Here is a 19,775-nt window from a genome sequence, read left to right on the forward strand (position 1 = left end):
CAGTGCTACTATGCTTTAAATATATTCAACATACAAAGGAGGGACACCAAAAAAAAAATAAAGTATAATACTTCCCAAAAATGATGGATAATCCAAATCTATAATAGTATATATGTATACCGTAACAATCCTTTATTCAGCATAACTAAACATCATAAGAATACATCAATAAATACCACTGGTACCAGTTCCCTACAATGGGCATTAAATTCATACAAATGTCAGCCTCCGTGTTAATTAACTTAGTTACACCAACTCCTCAAGTATGAACGATCACTAAACATTATATACATATTATACATATACGTTTCTACCTATAAATACATAAAGATGGTCTCAACCAAATCCTAGTTCATCTGGTACACAATTGGTTAAATGTGCAAAGTATCTGAACTTGCTCAAACCACATTTATATCCAGCATAATAGTGCCATCTGCTCCCAGAAAAGGCTCCGCTCGTCAATATTCTTCAGTCATACTGATATAATGTCTGTTTAGAGGTGTTTATAGTCAATCATGATTTCTTTATACACACTCATAGATTAATGACAACTGATGCTTCTATTTTGTAACAGTTGGGATTGATCATCACTGTAGCATAGACTGAGGCGAAGACTGTCTGAAGCTAAAATGCCAGCAGTTCATATATAGCCCCACAACAAGGCCTCCCGATGTTTGAGGTGGTACTATGCAAAGGAATTGGGACAGATCAATTCTAATTTAAGACAACCCACAAGGGGAGACGAAATCAGCAGCAGAGGGGCAAGTCCAGTGAGGAGTAAACCCATGGAAACTACACAACGCACAAGTCGCATGGTGTCAAGGCAAGTGAGATACCGGACATCAGGAGATACCTGCGAATTATGAGAGGAATTATGCCTGCAGAAGAAAAGTTCTCAATTAAGTGTAAAAAAAATAAAAAATAAAAATACAATATATATAACTGTAGCATATATAAATAAATAAAAAGTGGGAACCTATGCTACAGTCATGATCAATCCCAAATGTTACAAAAAAGAAGCATCAGTTGTCATTAAATCTATGAGTATGTATAAAGAAATCATGATTGACTATAAACACCTCTAAACAGACATTATATCAGTATGACTGAAGAATATTGACGAGCGGAGCCTTTTCTGGGAGCAGATGGCACTATTATGCTGGATATAGATGTGGTGTGAGCAAGTTCAAATACTTTGCACATTTAACCAATTGTGTACCAGATGAACTAGGATTGGGTTTAGAGACCATCTTTATGTATTTATAGGTAGTAGCTTTTATGTATAATATGTATATAATGTTTAGGTATTGTCCAAACCAATGAGGAGTTGGTGTAACTAAATTAATTAAGACTGAGGCTGACATTTGTATGATATAATGTACAGTGTAGGGAACTGGTACCACTGGTATTTATCATTGCTCATGTATATGCTCAATAAAGGATTATTAATATATAAATATATACTATCGTAGATTGAGGCAATTCATATTTTGTGTGAGCTCTCTTTCAGCCTGTAAATACTCAACCAAAAAAAACAAAAAGCAGATTTTATATACAGGGCCAGTATTTTTTAATCTGTGTTATACTTATATAAGTATGCGGGTGAACAAAGCCAAGTCCAGGTATGGTGGTAATCCAAATGGTCCAGAAATGGTCCCCAGCAGTATAACAAAAGGAATCCCAGAATTGCCAATAGCAACTTCTGCATATAATCACATTGATCTTGCAATGAGAACGGCCACTGTGATCTTTAATTGGATTTATTAAAGAAAAAAAAATTAAACACAAACAATGCAGTTTATTTTGTTACCTTACTTCAAAAAAAAAAAAAAAAAAATTCTATATATATATATATATATATATATATATATATATATATATATATATATATATATATAAAACAGGCGTCTGCATAACTCTTTCCTATGGCAGTTAAAGAGTGGCGGAGATTATTTTTTGTAAATTAAAAATAGCCACAAGCAGATAAAACTATGTCATTAAGACATATCCTCTATATAGCAAACTAAAGATTACATAGCTCAGAGCATTTTCCCATTAGCACAACACATCTATATTGCTACATGGACATGAAGAAATGCAGTTCTCAATCTGTCTAAAACAGGCATGGTTGTGCCACACAGTGCTGTATTTGTTTGCAATTTAATAAGGCCCATTTCCTTAAAATATTATATTGCATACAGTAGCATAATGGGAGTATATGCAATTGTGGTCATTTGGGAGATTGATTGTGCGCTTAATATTTCTTTAAGATCTTTAAGATCATGAAGCACAATATGGACAGGTTGGGAAAGAACGTGTAACTAGAATTATAACTACCGCTTTAGCTCAGGTAGAAAAGGAGGGAAACACTCACGCATGCGCACACACACTCACGCACACTCACGCACGCGCGCACACACATCCGTTAGAAGTGCTCAGCTACCTTTTCATAAATAGGGTAACAGATCACATAAAGAATACAAATTTGGCAATTTATTCTAACAATATAAAATATAAACGCTTAAAATTAATATATTTATCACGTGCTAGTTCAGGAGTGGCCAACGACAGTCCTCAAGAGCCACTACTAGGTCAAGTTTTAAGGATATCCGTGCTTCAGCACAGGTGGCTTAATCAGTGGCTCAGTTATTAATTCAGCCACCTATGCTGAAGCAGGAATATCCTTAAAACCTGACCTGTTGATGTCTCTGGTGGACTGGTGTTGCCACTCCTGATTTAGTTACTTTAACAAATTACACCACAGTACAAAGCAAGCTCAATATAAATACCATTATCTCACATCTTAATGTCAGGCTACATAAATAGTATTGGTAAAACTGAGAAGTGATCATTTCTTGCTGAAAACCTAATACACCCCTACCTCACCCAACATGTCCCAATATGGAAAAATAATCTATGATTTCAGGGAAAATAAAGCAGCAGTAAATCGAGATGAAGAAAAACCCTTTTAATAGGAACACAGCCCATATGGGATGACATCTCTTTATAGAGAGATGGGCAGTAGGTAGTGCTGTGCAGCTAATAGATTCAGGTTACAGAACTCTATACTGTACAGTTCAATGTGGTTTCCCCCCCTGATCATATCCAAGTAAGGTGTAATTCTCAAACATTATATGACAGCCTGATGTATTATCTCACAATACAAGTGTTTGAACTTGCAACAAATGTCTGCAACCTTCTCTCAGCCTAAGCATTGCAGGGAATTATTTATTTATTTTATTAATAAAATGTTTTACCGGGAAGTAATACATTGATGTACCTCTTGTTTTCACGTATGTCCTGGACACAGAGTTATGATAACAGATACATCGTTACACAGTGGATCTGCGAGTGGTAGATGTCAGGGTAGGAACAAAATTAATATGGAAGATATGGAAAATGTGGTGTATTCTGGTGGAATCTCTGAATTACAAGTTTAAACAGTGAGCCATCCAATGGTTTCACTGAACTGTACTAAACATGGCAGCCCTACTCTGGAGCACTTCCCTGCCGCTATCCCCTAAGTTTCTCCCTAACCAGAAGGGATTGATGGACAGATGAACATGTGATTGTAGAACCACAAACCTTAATTCTGCAGGCATTTGAATGAGGGCCAAAGAGCTCTGTAAATGTCATGCAAAATGTATATACTGTGCACAAGAACACATTATGGGAGATTACAGAATAAACAAGGCCAGAAATCAATACACAAAGCCCTAGAAACGGATCTAAGTACCATCAGCAACATTGCTAGGACTAGACTTTACAACCATTTAAAACAACAGCACTAGACAATACACTAGATCCGAGGTGGGCAACCCTGTCGCCAAATCGCTAAAGTGGCGAATTGGCCATGAAAGTGTGGCGATTTGAGTTTGCCAGCTCCCACAGTAAAGTAAACTTTTTCCTGACGGTGTGTGCTGGTTTCCGCTTTCTGAATGAGTCATTGACGCAACACCGCCATCCAATACTCCCCGACCCGGAACGCAAGCAAACGAAAAGCATGGTGTGGCTATTTTCACTTCTCATTCGCCACACCTGTGGCTACATTGAAAAATAGGTTGCCCACCTCTGCACTAGATATTGCACCAGACTGCTCCAACTCCCATATCACAAAAAAAAGGTTTCTACATATTCTTTTTACCATATTTCTCATGCGAATGCAAAAAAACAGCCCCTGCTTCTGCACTCCCCGCATTACAAAAGCTTTGCAGATTTTTACATGCAAGGACAATAATATGCTATACAAAACATAGAAAATAGTTTGAAAGTAAAAATCCAAGACAAAAAGAGCTGCGAAGCAAACAAGCGGATATTCTGCAAATCTCTCTACTGCGGCTTTAAAAAGGTTATGTCAATAGCTATCAACGTGGCACAGGATAGAAACAAATGCTGCCTGTTAATGCAAGATGCTAATGAAGCAGCCGTTGAAGTCTACCTCTCCTGTTCTTGCCTCATTCGTATTCTCTCATCTTCTGAAGGGTGCGCTTCTTGCACTTTCAGTTTCCATGATCCCCTCTGTTCAATCTTGTCATCTTTTCGATGTTTGCCAAACCTGTCAAGAACAAGGGGAATTCTAAAACTGGTCTCAAGAAGGAAAAGGTGACAATAAGTGGGTTTGTGGAGCAATTCCCTCGTTCGATTTTAAACTACAGTGCATATTGTTGGTTGATTACAACTTTAGAATAATATTTTCTCATGCTTTCTTAAGGGGATGGTTTTATCACAGAGAAAATCGGTAGATATTACTTTATATTTGTTAGTTTATGTCTTTCGGTTATATTTAGGTTTAGTTGCCGACTCCTCTTGTGGCCATAAGTAGTTTGCATCCTGTGATAGATATTATTAAAGGAGCAATCCAAGCAATATCTTACGTTGGGTTTTTTTTAAAATAAAGCAGTTCTGTAGTATTAGATAATACTTACTACTTTTTTTTTTTTTTTTTCATTTTATAATTCAACTCAGAGTGGAGTTCCAGACGGAAATATTCGGAGCACAGCGCAATACAAACTGGGGCTAAACACCGAAAGATTCAATGAAAAACACCTTTAATCTGTGGTAAACAGCGTGTAGTACAGGTAGCAACAAACCTTTTTCAAAGAGTTACTCTCTCTCCCCAGGTCTGTGTGTGTATCTCTCTCCCCAGGTCTGTGTGTGTATCTCTCTCTCCCCAGGTCTGTGTGTGTATCTCTCTCTCCCCAGGTCTGTGTGTGTATCTCTCTCTCCCCAGGTCTGTGTGTGTATCTCTCTCCCCCCAGGTCTGTGTGTGTATCTCTCTCCCCAGGTCTGTGTGTGTATCTCTCTCTCCCCAGGTCTGTGTGTGTATCTCTCTCCCCCCAGGTCTGTGCGTGTATCTCTCTCCCCCCAGGTCTGTGCGTGTATCTCTCTCTCCCCAGGTCTGTGCGTGTATCTCTCTCTCCCCAGGTCTGTGCGTGTATCTCTCTCTCCCCAGGTCTGTGTGTGTATCTCTCTCTCCCCAGGTCTGTGTGTGTATCTCTCTCTCCCCAGGTCTGTGTGTGTATCTCTCTCTCCCCAGGTCTGTGTGTGTATCTCTCTCTCCCCAGGTCTGTGTGTGTATCTCTCTCTCCCCAGGTCTGTGTGTGCATCTCTCTCTCCCCAGGTCTGTGTGTGTATCTCTCTCTCCCCAGGTCTGTGTGTGCATCTCTCTCTCCCCAGGTCTGTGTGTGTATCTCTCTCCCCCCAGGTCTGTGTGAGTATCTCTCTCCCCCCAGGTCTGTGTGTGTATCTCTCTCCCCCCAGGTCTGTGTGTGTATCTCTCTCCCCCCAGGTCTGTGTGTGTATCTCTCTCTCCCCAGGTCTGTGTGTGTATCTCTCTCTCCCCAGGTCTGTGTGTGTATCTCTCTCTCCCCAGGTGTGTGTGTGTGTTTTTGTATCTCTCAACAGGTATGTATGTGTCTCACCCTCTCTAGGTCTGTGTGTGTTTGTGTATCTCTCACCCAGGTCTGTGTATGCATGTGTGTATCTATCCCCCAGGTGTGTGTGTATGTATCTCTCTTTCCCCAGGTCTGTGTGTGTGTGTATGTCTCTCTCTCTTCCCAAGTCTGTGTGTGTATGTATGTCTCTCTCTCTTCCCAAGTGTGTGTGTATCTCTCTCTCCAGGTCTGTGTGTGTTTGTGTATCTCTCTCTCCCCAGGTCTGTGTGTTTGTGTATTTCTCCCCCAGGTCTGTGTGTCTGTGTTTGTGTATCTCTCTCTCCCTTGCACAACAAACCCCCCACCCCCACCCCCCGGTCTGTGTGTTTGTGTCTCTCTCCACTCTTTTCTCTCCAGACCCTACCTGTCACTGGAGCAGGGGGGAGTCCATCTTTGGCCCTGGTAGCAGACAGCATAAGCATAAGTACTCACTGCTTCCGAGTCTTACTGAAAGGCTCCTCTGCTGCTAACCCCGCCCCCACACTCCTCTACCAGGCCAATCATCTGCTCTGCTCTCCTCCCCAGCGGCATCTCCTGCAGCAGCTGTTGCTAATCCCACCCCCATCCTCTACCAGGCCAATCATCTGCTCTCCTCCCCGCCGGCATCTGCTGCTGTGCCAATCATCTGTTTTTCTTCCCACCGGCATGCCCTGCTCAGCAAAAACCGGGACATTTCGGCCCACTGGGACACATCATAAAAAAAAGGGACTGTCCCAGCTAAACCAGGATGTCTGGTCACTCTACTCTTAATGCCATTTTTAATACACTGAGCAGCATTTGATTTCTATAACAGACTTTAGCACACCTACCCAGCAGTGCAAGACATTTGTAACACTTTCCTGTTTGTGATAATTTGTTGCCAATATTCCCAGCAGTTTGAACAGCAAATTGTAACAATAGATAGTTACCTTAGTAATGTAAGGATACATTGTAGCTGCTGACTTTCACTGACTTAAGAATTGATTTGAAACTGAAAGGCAGCAATTTAATGAACCCTTGGAAGCAGGAGTTTGCTGATCGATCGGCAGATTAGGTAATTAGTTTCAATAAAAGTAATCAAATGCTGCATATATTAAAAGAAAAAGAAAAAGATATATATATATATATATATATATATATATTTTTTTTTTAAACGGCTTGGATTGCCTCTTTAAATGGACAATACTTAACAATTCTCATGCTGTTTCTAAAAGTCCCTTCTTTATCCAACACTACAATATAAAATACTGAGCAGGGAGGCGTTAAAGTTCCTTCAAAACGTATATTGATTTCGAGTTAGAACTCTATCTAATGTGTTAGTCGCGGCCGTCATCTGCATAATCAAGTAATTAAGTGCTTTGCGGAAAGATGTCAGGTGCTTAGTAATTTACACTGAAAAGCCACAGTAACGCTGTGATTGGCTAATCAAGTGGACATTAATTCTGTGAGCTCAGCAAGATGTGCCCACTAAATTTTGCCCTTTTAATTACAAATACACATTCTCCCAAACCACAATTTTTTTTTATTCAAACCACAATTTTTTTTTATTAAATCCGACTTGCGAGTTGTATGCAGCAGTTTGTTAAATCGAAGAGTACACAAACATACACATCTCAAATAGCTTCACACAATAAGTTAACTTATTCTGAATTATTAGTACATAGGGTCGCTCATATTCAGCTTTTAAAATGAAGTGCTGTGGAGCATGCCATTCACTGCCTTTCTTATTATTCGTTGCTATTTTATAGATACAATAGTGTATTGAAATAACGTTTTTAAAACCAAAATGCTGCAATAGAGGTTTTACTAATCATATGGATATCTCCTCTGAAACGACCTGCCGGCCGAACAAAATCAGGCATGTTAACACTGAAAGTAATACACCCACAGCTCTTAAGGACTGAATAGGTTAAAACGCAGCCTTTACATCAGCACACTGAATTTACAACACAACAAAACAAAATAAAATCTCAATTTAATCTGTTAAATGGGCTAAACTCACTGCGTTACTGATGAGATCATTGTAGCCTGCCAAATTACCTACGGATTTCATTAGGATAGGAAGCTATCGAAGAAACATCCATTAGTTGATTAATGAAGAAAAACAAAAAACTGATTAAGACATAAAAAGTTCCATAGTGTTAAATTGGGTATGAATGAGAAAAACAGAACAAAAACCTAAGCTTAATTTATGAGCTAGTCATTGTGATATCTCACTGTGATATAATAACAGCAGCTGTTTTAATAATGATAAGACACTGTTAACAAAAATTAGAAGGATATCAATTAAGGGGCCGTCAGATTCGTGCAACTCCTGCAAACTTAGCAAAGCAATTCAGCAAAAACGTTGCAGAGCCTCCAGATAACGCAGCCATGCATGTCCCTCTGGCTGGGAAAGGGTTAAGGGTAGCAGTGCCATCTCCTTGGCCACTTTATACCAAGGTGGTTGCACCATTATCCTCAATGCTCCATTTTTCCTCATGTGCAAGGCATACTTTGAATGGAATAAAGGACAATTAAGTTGTTGGCAAAGGAACACAATGGTCTAGTACAGGAGTGGCCAATTCCAGACCTCTAGGGCCACCAACAGGTCAGGTTTCAGGATATTCCTTGTTCAGTACAGGTGGCCTGTTCAGCCATCTGTGCTGAAGCAAGGATATGCTGAAAACCTGACCTGTTGGTGGCCCTTGAAGACTGGTGTTTGCTACCTCTGGTCTAGTACAAGAGAAATGGCTGAAATTCCCAGAAATTCCATTCCATGTTAAACATGTGTTTGAAAAGTGCAGAAGCTGCTCATATGATTTAACCGTTTAAACATTGCGTTGCAAGCCTGTCTGACAGTCGACGGGTAAACAATAGTTTTTTGATTAACTAAACACACAAAACTAGTTTTAATTTCAACTGGGATGGCTGCGCGTTTTCCTTCACAGTGCAATGAGTGTGCTGAAGTTTCATTGGTGCATTGTATCTAAATATGACCGTTTCTAGCCAGCCACAAAACAGCTTCTAATGTCTATATAAACACCCACGGTCAGAAAACGTGGAGCGCCGGCCTCCTGCATTGTACGCTGTACCGGGCTAGTTTTCACAGGTGTTACAGATGTGAAATGCCGCTTTAATGCACAGGTTTCTTTTGTGTTATCTGAACTTCACATTTCTCAGACAAGACTCCGACTCTGGTAATTGCTCGAAACCCTACTAATTTTTCCTCATGTGCAAGGCACACTTTGAATGGAATAAAGGGCAATTAAGTTGTTGATGGCAATTAACACCGCAGGTCGGCTTGATTACAAGAAATGAACAAAATATTGTAATGGAGGACAAGCAAGGACAATATACCTTACGACTATAATTTGGTTTGACATCTGGTAATTTACTGTGGGTTCACTTTTCTCGATTATGTTAATTGAAAAGTATTATTTATCCACACATTGTACAACCTTTCAGTGCTGGTGCTACTGAAGCCATTCAAACAGAAGTATTTAGATGTCCAGTTCACTGGGTTGCAGTTGACTACAGGTCTGGATGTCCGTCACCAAATATCCAGGCCGCTGCAACACGACTAGAACCATGAGATTGCCTTCTACGGTGAGCCACAGGGAAGCGTGTGACGACTGCATAATGAACATTAAGTCACATAGGTTTCTCTTCCACGGAGTTTGATCTGTGTCATAGAGGGCGACATCCCATTGGGTTTCAGTGCCCCCAGTTTAGCTGGTCTCTAGTAGTGCTGCCTCTGCCAGTTTTGTTAGTGGGCAAGTAGTCAGCAACGCCACGTGCAGAATATGTGCATATATTATCCAAGTCCAAAACGCACTGGCACAGCCTTTCCAGAAATCCAATCATCAGATTGACACTTTCCTGACAATGTCACATCCTGACACCACACTCTGCGTCTCATTAGGCTTTTGGGAAATGAGTATTATCCCCCATGGAGCTCATCACTCTTATTCCAATGCCTGTCAATCGCACGGCACCAAGAGGCAGCTGGTATTGATCTGCACACTGTTCATTCCAATTCAGTAAAGTATATTCCTGGATTTTCAGGCTTTCACCTTTTTTTTCATTTCAACAAATGAAGAGGTTACTTCTGTCTTGCTAGCCACAACAGTTACGTTATAGGGGATGGGGGGCCGACTTAGGAATTTAAATAGCGATATATTTCTTGTATCAAGAAACTTAAATCCTGTCTGCTGTGCACTCTTTAAGCAAACCCTCCAAGTGAATTTAGGAGCTTTGGAAAAAAGAAAAAGAAATTAAGCTTCCTGGGGAAAAACAACACTAATTTTCTTTGCTCCTAATAGAACGTAACTTTTATTGGGAATAAATTGGAAAAAAATAAAAACTTGAAATGTGAATATTACAAAATTATTTACATTTGCTGCACATAAGTTATGTTAAGTAAAGAAGTGTCAAAAACCCTCCACCGTGTAGCATCCAGCAAATGTAAATATCCCTTCTGAGCACACTCACGTTTCAGACAGGTCTGTAAACATGTGGATGTGCTCACAAGTGATATTTTTATTCAAAATACTGAAAACTTTGGTCACCTGCATTATGTTTCATCCGCCTTGTGGTCTTTACAATCTACATCAGGATAGAGAAGTTTCCTCTATGCTTGTTTTTCTTGTTTAAGGCTACCATTAAGTTTAGCATTCAAACATTTTTCAAAAGCTGCCAAGTTCTCTGGATTTGCGTAAGCAGTGCACAGCCGCGATGATTTATCTTTCAGCATTTCGGCTCGGACGTCCATAGAAAAACATTTATTTCCCACCGCCAGACTGAACGTGGTGAGACGTTTGTAAGTGAACAAAGTGAAGGATCCAGGGCACTACGGATTTGTAGAAGCTGGGGGTCGCGTAACTAGTTAGCATGGAGGAGTCTCGTTCGTTATCGGAATTAACCAGACAAATCGCTCCACCAACTAACAACGGCCATGCACCATAGTTGGTGGAGCGATTTGTCTGGTTAATTCCGATAACGAACGAGACTCCTGCCCTGGATCCTTCACTTTGTTCATATACTTTGAAATTACACCAGACAGGTTTTTTTTCCTGACCGGTACCTCTAATCGCAAGTATATTGCTTATATTATACATGTTTAGGTGTGCAGACATAACTCTTTATTGATTATACGAGACGTACAGTAGCGGCACACTTTATTCTATCTCGGCTCGAGCTGCAAGCCGCGTGGTGTTCCAGTTTCGTCGGTTTTTTCCCTCGGCGTGCCGCGCGTCATCGATCCGCGGTCACGCTTCATTGGGAGCGTGCGTGCATGGCGCGCGTGCCCAGGGCTCCCTTAGGGAGCCCTGGGTTGCTGTAATGTGGGGGATGGCGGTGGGGGGCTCCGGGGGACCCGGCGGACCCGGAGAGGGGAGGGGGAAGCCCCGATCGGAGGACCGATCCTCCGAGGCTCCGTCGCGCGCACGGGACACCACGGCGCGCGCCCGGTATCTGTTGCAGCCGAGACCGGGTAAAGGTTAGAATAAACTCGGCTGCGACAGTATGTAAGGCCAGGTCCCTGCTGCCTGCTATAGCGGGCACTGCAGGGACAAGAGCCACCCCTCAATGGAGCTGGGCCCACTACAAGGGGCGGCCGCCGCGCTGCGCGGACAGTTCTTCCTAAAGACAAGAAAACTGAGCTCAATACTGGCGACCAGCGCAGTGGCCGCGCCCCCGGCAGTTCAACCAATGAGGGCAAACCTGCCAGGTGACATCATGGCCACCCCCCCGCCCCCACAGCTCACTGCAGACAGGGGGATCAGAGCTGCAGGCGCGCGTGCATCGCAGAAAGCGGGGCCGTAGCCTAAGCTGTTTCTTCCTAAATGTTACTGCAGTTTTTACACACAGACTTTGGATCAACAACTTGATTTCAGTGCAAGATCACAGGGAAAAAAAACCATTTCTAACTTACAAACAGCAAAATAACTGAACACCATAATGTTTACTAAAATAAGGCCGCCTAAGAAATCAATTTATGAATCGTTGTTCAGTGTTTTTGTAACCTGTCGCTTGACATGTTTGGGATCCAGACATAATGGCAGATCCATTGACCTATGACTTCGTGCATTAGAGTCCTTGGAATCAATTTTTTTTTCTGAACACAGCAACATTTAGTGATTACAAAGAACACACACACACAAACACACCAACCCCGCCCCCCGCCCTGGTTTATTTATATATTTCCACTGTCACTTGGCAAGAAAATGTGTGTTATTTGTAGATTTCAATAAGGTCTCTCTCAATTTATGTTTGTATAGTGTACATGTCATGCTAAAAAACAATGCAGCAGGGGTGGCCAACACCAGTCCTCAAAGGTGACCAACAGGTCAGGCTTTCAGGATATCCCTGCTTCAGCACAGGTTATGAGCCACTAATTGAGCCACCTATGCTGAAGCAGGGATATCCTTAAAAACTGACCTATTGGTGGCCCTTGAAGACTTGAGTTGGCCACTCCTTCAATACAACCTAGAATTAATAGTCTCCCTCCCTGCGCACCTAAACACTCTTAGTATTTAGCCACTTACATTTGTTCTACTCTTCGCTGTCAGAGCAGAAAAGGGTCTAAATGAGCAATCCCCCTCTGCCCCCCCCCATCTGCCATGATAACATGAGATATTAAATATTTTAATCAATCTGGTGCTTCAGGGGTTAATGTGGCTACAGTTTGATTTTAAAAATACAAAATGTTGAATTTCTGAGAGGTAAAGACATTTTCTGGGTCTTCCCAGAGCTTCAAAGAGGACTAAATTGGTGGGTTATCACTTATGGCTCACTAAAAGTACAAGATGTGTTGTATGGAGATGAGTGTCTAGAGATAAGGGCAGTTTTGCCAGAGATGGGATTAAAAAATGGCTTTGTTGACAATTTTATAAACAGGTTTCTTTTAGAGCTACTTTCAAATGCATTCTCTGGAGGGTTCTGCAAGGTTCATGGGGCGTGGCCAAGAAAGTATTCAACCAAAGAGTAACTTTATTAAAAATGAGACTATCATGTGATGTCATCTACTCTGCATAATAACAGATACATATTTGTAATCGTGGCAATAAGAGAAATCATATCGTAACACACACTACATGGGTAAGAGGTGCCAAGGACAGATAGCCATTTATCACTCAAATTTAGGAGCAAAACTGTCATAATAAGTGTTGTTACATCAGTTATCGACTGAATCTATTGATATGACTCACTTGCGTCTAAGTATTGGAAAAAGGAAGTTAGGAGTGTGTTTATATATTGAGGCAAAAACATAACGTATTTTGTAGGAGTTTTTTTCCCTCTGTTGTAAAACCGTCATCCCAGCCCCTGATTTACGACAGGGGTGGTTTAAATGGGAAAAAAATGGTATAAAGGGCTTGTCCTTTAGTTAAGAAATCAGAATTCAACATAGGTGTGTTTTGGATCAAACACATGAATTCTCAAATTTCTACAAACCTCTCTGGGGAAAACCTTAGACATATGGTAAAGTATTGTAAACTCTTTTGCCTTTACTGTAATTATGTGTTCCTGTAATTATCTTTTACTGTAATCTGAAGCACTATATATATATATATATATATAAAAGTATACATTACCGCATAGCAGCAAAAAGAGAGACAGCACTCAGGTGAATGAAAATAAATGTATTAAATACAGCACATAACTCCAACGTTTCGATCCCACAGGGGGATCTTCCTCAGGGTGGTGCCCCCTGTGAAGATCCCCCTGTGGGATCGAAACGTTGGAGTTATGTGCTGTATTTAATACATTTATTTTCATTCACCTGAGTGCTGTCTCTCTTTTTGCTGCTATGCGGTAATGTATACTTTTATTATTTATATGGGACATGCACCTATTCATTATTGAATTTCTATTGGAGTGCCAGTGATTTTTTATCACATATATATATATATATATATATATATATATATATATAAAAATTAAGAAGTAATGCGTTGGGGCTCTGAATGAACTGCTGCATGCTCTGGAGAGAGTATTTACATTTTGACCATTTTACTACAACAGATTTGTGTGGGTTGAGTGGATAGTTTTTTTCAATAATAAACAAGGACCTGAGACCCTGCAGATATATATTTTAGATATTTGGCATAATATCTCGGAAGGTGGAAGCATACAGATGATTGTAATTGAGCAAGGGTTTAATAGTAACTAATTGAAAATACCTTGCGCAGGAGTAGCCATGTGTATTAACCCTGGTTGCATATTTAAGTTACACACTCACCTGTGTGCCGTTTGTGACAGATGGTATATTGGGACAGATTGAGGAGAGATTGTTAATTTGAGGGACCTTTGTGGGGGTGGAAAGTGGGGCAGCTTGCGAGCTGTGTATTAACCCTTGTCCCATATGCAGGTCACGTGCTCACAGGTGTGCCGTACATGGCATCATCTCTCCCCCCCCCCCCCCCGTTTTTTTTATTTTTTAAACATGGTTCGGAATCAGGTTGCCGTTGCATAAATGAACCAGTTCCAGCTCCAAGGACCCGGCAATTCCATCCGCCGGGTTCCAAAATACATACCGGGAAAGGTAGTGCTAGCGGCTTCCTACTGGCCCACGTGGGATGTCAACCACTATTTAGTACTTGTACAAGTATGTATCTTGGGAACCAGGGGGTCCCTGGAGCTGAAAATAGCGGGTTCAGCTCTGTGGACTACCTTGTTAAACCCTATATAAAAATGGGGTGTCCAATATACAAAATAATAATAAAAAAAATAATCAAGTAGGGGGAACTGCCCCTTGAATATTTTAACGAACCATATTAGAGCCCCTCTGTTCTACTTTTACAGTCCTTCTCCTACAATGCAATCTACACTTCTCCATTGACCTTTTCACTTCTAACATAAAGCACGGCACCACTGCTTCTTACTGCACACTTCACCACAACAGCCCTCATCAGGGTAGCTTGGGGTTGCATGCCTCTAGTTTCTCTGGAGATTGAATGCATGGAGATGCTCATTAGCACTATACAGGACCGGGTTTCTCCCACAAAATGATTCCCACAAACATGAAATGCTTCTAAACTAAACCAACTAATATTTCCCAACACATCAGTGTTTATACTCCTAAAATCTCACCCTGGGTACATCACACCTTCAAGCGCTGGATTTGACCATGCAAGTTGAAACAGAAATACAATGCATTTAGCTACTCTCTGCTACTTATTTTCTTATAATTAGATGCTCTTTGCAATTGAAGGCATTATTGTTCCATAATACAATGCTACAAATTACAAATTGCATTTGGCTTAAGGACTGATTATGGCAAATAAGACTATAGCTGTGCCTGCTTGAATAACTCTGATAATAAGTACAGACTGATTGCGCCCGAAGCAGCCCAAATGATGAGATGGGTCAATTTAAACATTTCTATTAGCCGTTTTTGTTAAATCCAACACTTGACTAGGTCGGAGGCAAACAAATGCAATATATAGAGTTATTGTGCCACCCACCCCCCCCTCTTCCCCGTTAGAGAAGCTGAAGTTTGCAGTAAATGACTCTGCCTCAGGCATGCGCAACCAAAAACAAATCAGTTCTGGGTCATACGATAAGAAAACACAAATATATTCCTGGTATATATTGGTGCAAAGATGTAGTAGCTTTATCAGAGCAACATAAAAGTTCTACATAAGATTTCCATAGTGTAGAGGTTAAATCACATGCACCTCAACATATATGATGAGCATGTAAGGCACAAAAGTAAGTAGTATGGTAAAAGCTGGATGTAGATTCGTTTAGGAAGTCATCGATGGCTGCGTTTAGGAAGTCATCGATGGCTGCGTTTAGGAAGTCATCGTTGGCTGCGTTTAGGAAGTCATCGATGGCTGCGTTTAGGAAGTCATCGGTGGCTGCGTTTAGGAAGTCATCGATGGCTGCGTTTAGGAAGTCATCGTTGGCTGCGTTTAGGAAGTCATCGATGGCTGCGTTTAGGAAGTCATAGATGGCTGCAGTTTGAGAAATTATCATTTAGGCGTTGATACTGTGATGTTCCTGGCTGGTACCTGGAATTTTAAATGTTAAGTTTAGAGAGAATTAAAAAAAAAAGGGTGAGTAATGTTTGGGAAGGGTTTGTGATCAAAGTATGCCCAACACTTGTTGGTAGAAGAAATGCTGGATTATTGTGAAAGTGGTACGGTAAGGTTTCTCCAGACAGCACTACACTCAGGAGGGGTTTACTTCCATCAGATTTCCTCCCCTTCCACAGGGAAGGTTGCCCTCCTCTCGCTTACTACATACAGTACCAGGGTAATGCGCGTGCATGATTCCAGTTACAATGGCGGGTAGCAGAGACTCACAGACAGAGCCAGGAGTACCAAATGAAAAGTACTTGTATCAAAAGTAACTCAAAGATTAAACTTTCAGGTTAACATTTTGCTGTCAGAGGACTTCTGGTAGCTAGAGCGTTAGGAGGAAGATGACAGTGTGAAGCAGCTTCAGAGAGGGGCCTGCATTGCATTGAACGCATTGGGGCACTGAACGCGTTAAGGAAACTGATTGAATTGGCAAGTAATATTGCACCATTAGTTCTTCTATTAGAAGATGGGAAAGATCCACTCTAGTAACCCAACTTCTGTAAAGCACAGGGAAGCCTTGTGGGGGCTTATCTATCTTATGTACACAGCTGATGAGCTGAAACAACTACCAACATGAGCCGTGCTGGAACGTAATTAATTAATACCTAGAAGATAAAAATGCTAATATGCAATAAAGCTTGAGAGAAAAATGCAAGTTCTCATATTCCTCTTCCAAATAGTAGGCTTGAGACCCGCACAGCAACCCTAGCCCGGGAATATACACACGACGGCATCTAGTGTTATCACTATATCTGTAGACTCCTCAGATTGAACATTCTCAACATCTCATTAGTCTCATTTTTATTTCTGCAATATCAATTAAAAAATAAAAATCTTTGTTTTGATTGCCAAAAAGAAAAAATAAATACACAGATGGCTTTTAAGTTTGGACATTTACATTTTAATTGTTGCACATTGTACCCGACATGTGAACTGTATGCGAGTAGCATTGTCACAGAATTTCTTGTTGTGAGGGCAATTTAGTTTCAATGGGGCTACTACTACTTCTCCTCCTCCTGTGCAGTTACAGTACACAGCCCCCGCTGGGTGAGTACAGCATCTGTCAACTTGAGATGAATAATGAACGTTATGTATTTATTTTATTTATAAACTATTTTTACCAGGAAGTAATACATTGAGAGTTACCTCTCGTTTTCAGTTCGTTAGAGTTTCTGTAACTACAGTTGGGGAGAACAGAGACTCAGGTAGGTAAAGTAATGTGCCAAAATATCAAGGTGAATTTACAGTTTAGTACTAACCTTATACAGTATCAAAACCAACACCTTCTACATTACATCGTGGTCTCACCTTCTCACCTCAATGCGCACTTATCCCACGGTTCGTATATGCTGTATTGTGCTACCAGATGTGGTCTGCACTACTTGCTTTAAGGTTGTGAAAATTTGTGACCACAGAACGGTGGAGATTTTGTGTTTAGCAATCCATAATCTTCGCAAATATATCTCAAATGAATGCGTAAGATGCAGCGATTTATTCCTCTTGCACAAAGTATTATTGCAGCCAGTGCAGCACTTAAAAATAAAAACAATAATCAGTGCTAATTACAGGGGTGGCGCTGGCCAATGTGCCATCCCTGACCTATGTAAAAGGTCTTTCTTTGTCCCATTTTATTGAGACGTCATTGTGTATTTTTCATGCAATAAAATACTCCTTTGGGGAAAGATCCTGGAACGCAGCGCAGAAAAGTAGGCAGCAGGCCGCACAAGCACGGCATAAGAAATAAGGGATAAAAGGGGCTCACAAAATATTGCACGGATCTATTCTGCAGAGACTCCAACAATGAAAAGGAACCTCACACGTCCACATACCCCAGGTCCTTACATCAGTAAAAGTGAAGTCCCATCTACTCCAGATCTGGTTTGTCATTTAATGCTGAAACAAAATGCTATGAAGATGAAGACGTGCTTATTTCCATGCTGAAGACAGGATATCCCCTTTACAGTGGCCCTTGCTGGCCCTTGCTGGTGATAGACTGGTAAAGCAATGCCACTTAATCACATTCAATATATATGTAATAAGAAAAAGTGGTATACCACTGTGGCCAAACGGCTCAGGTCTCATCTGTAATGATCCACTGACCGGCAGAAACAAGGACTAGGGAGAAGTAATAAAAAAAAAAAAAAAAGATCTGTGATTTATGATACAACACTGGAAATACCAATATTTAAAGAGCAAAGTCCTCTGTAAAAGCATTGCAAAAAATATACTTTCTTCTTTCAATATTTTATTTTAGGAGTGTAATATGCGTTACAGCAACCCAATCAATAAAATGGAATTAATGATGTCACTACAACCTTCAAGAGAATCAATTTCAGCTGTTCAAAAGTGGGGCAATAGATTGGAAGAAGTGATCATCTAAATACGTGTAAGAGGCCTATGAACCCTGAAATCACTGCTTCAGAAGCCAGGACTGGGTATTTCGGCTTTGCGGCGCTGGACTGGTATGTGCTGCATTGAGAAGCTGGTGCACGGAAATCACCAATAACTCGGAAGTGAAAACATCTCGACAAATATTCAGACTCGGAGAAACAAAGGGCTGCATTTAGTGAACATTTCATATTGCGTACTATGTCTGTACATTAACAAACACATTGCATCTCATTCTAGCAGGAAAGGGTTAAATTGGACTTTATCGTGCTCCAGTTTTAGGACCAAAACTAGGGGGAGGGAAAGTGTTTAATCCAAAGGCAAACATTATTTTTATGACGGATGATGGCGACTATTTTATACATTCTTGCAATATTTATTAGGAATACTGCCGTTTCAGTCCAAATCAGAATAGGATCAAGAGAAAAACAGTTTTCTTAGACCGTCTCACAGATTACAGCTTTAACATAATGCGTCAAACATTTGCAAACTTAACCCTCTGGAGTGCCACAGGGCCTCCCCAATCATGTGACCGCTCCTCGGAGAGCTGCCCATCACGTGACCAGTCCTCGGAGAGCTGCCCATCAGGTGACCGGTCCTCGGGGAGCTGCCCATCAGGTGACCACTCATGGGGGAGCTGCCCATCAGGTGACCGCTCCTTGCGGAGCTGCCCATCACATGACCGCGGTGTCACTGATGACAATGGAAGAGGAGTTCTCTTCCTGTCAGACCTCATGCTGCACTCCACGGGAGAGCAGAATGTCATTACCAGTTGAAAAACAAGCAAAGTACTACATCACGTGGCCAATTGTCAGACTGGACGACATAGAACCTACTTCAAACGCCACCCAAAGAGTTCAACTTTCAAAATCCTGGTCTGCATAGCAGTAGCGAGCCTCTCGGGTTCTAGGCTGGCATTAGAGTTTGGAACTTTTAACTGCATGAAATAAAGCATCTGTCAATGTTATGTGGAAGTAAAAGAGTTTTAAAGTCTAGTTTATTTATTTAACAAACCGCGCATTCAGAAGCGAGGGAGAAACACAAGAACTAAAGCAAATATCAAGTAAGTTTGCTCACAAACATTTCCAGGACTATTTGTACATTTCAACTAAAACATTCTATTTGTTCGGTTAAAAATACTGCCACGGGTTTATTTGTGTTCTGGTGCTGCACCTCTAAAAGTACATTAGCAATCTCAAACCTTTTGTATTTTGCATCATAATCCGATTACTTTACAACTATAATAAGATTAAGGACAGCATTAAATCCATACCTTTGTTCAAATGATATCTGTAACATGCATGTATTTACTAGACGAGCAGTATGGCCTATTGATGAAACATTTCGTTTTCTTCAATTCGCCCCTCCCAAAAAAAGCAAAAATTAAGTCAGAACATAACCTATTTTG

At 41.0% G+C, this 19,775-nt stretch overlaps 1 protein-coding gene across 9 annotated transcripts in view; it reads right to left on the reverse strand.

The window, feature by feature from the left end:
- The window catches only part of PARD3 (par-3 family cell polarity regulator), a 609,688-nt gene that overhangs the window by 164,003 nt on the left and 425,910 nt on the right, over nt 1-19,775 (reverse strand). For 5 of the 9 annotated variants that reach the window (XM_075587739.1, XM_075587740.1, XM_075587737.1 and 2 more), the window contains one exon: nt 4,439-4,555. The exons of 3 other annotated variants lie outside the window; for them this stretch is intronic. In XM_075587739.1, coding sequence (XP_075443854.1) covers nt 4,439-4,555 — 117 coding nt within the window. The remainder of the gene's footprint in view (nt 1-4,438; nt 4,556-19,775) is intronic. One more of the 9 variants, XM_075587738.1, reaches the window with a different exon arrangement.

The sequence above is a fragment of the Ascaphus truei genome, chromosome 2 (assembly GCF_040206685.1).
Source record: "Ascaphus truei isolate aAscTru1 chromosome 2, aAscTru1.hap1, whole genome shotgun sequence".
Lineage (NCBI taxonomy): Eukaryota > Metazoa > Chordata > Amphibia > Anura > Ascaphidae > Ascaphus > Ascaphus truei.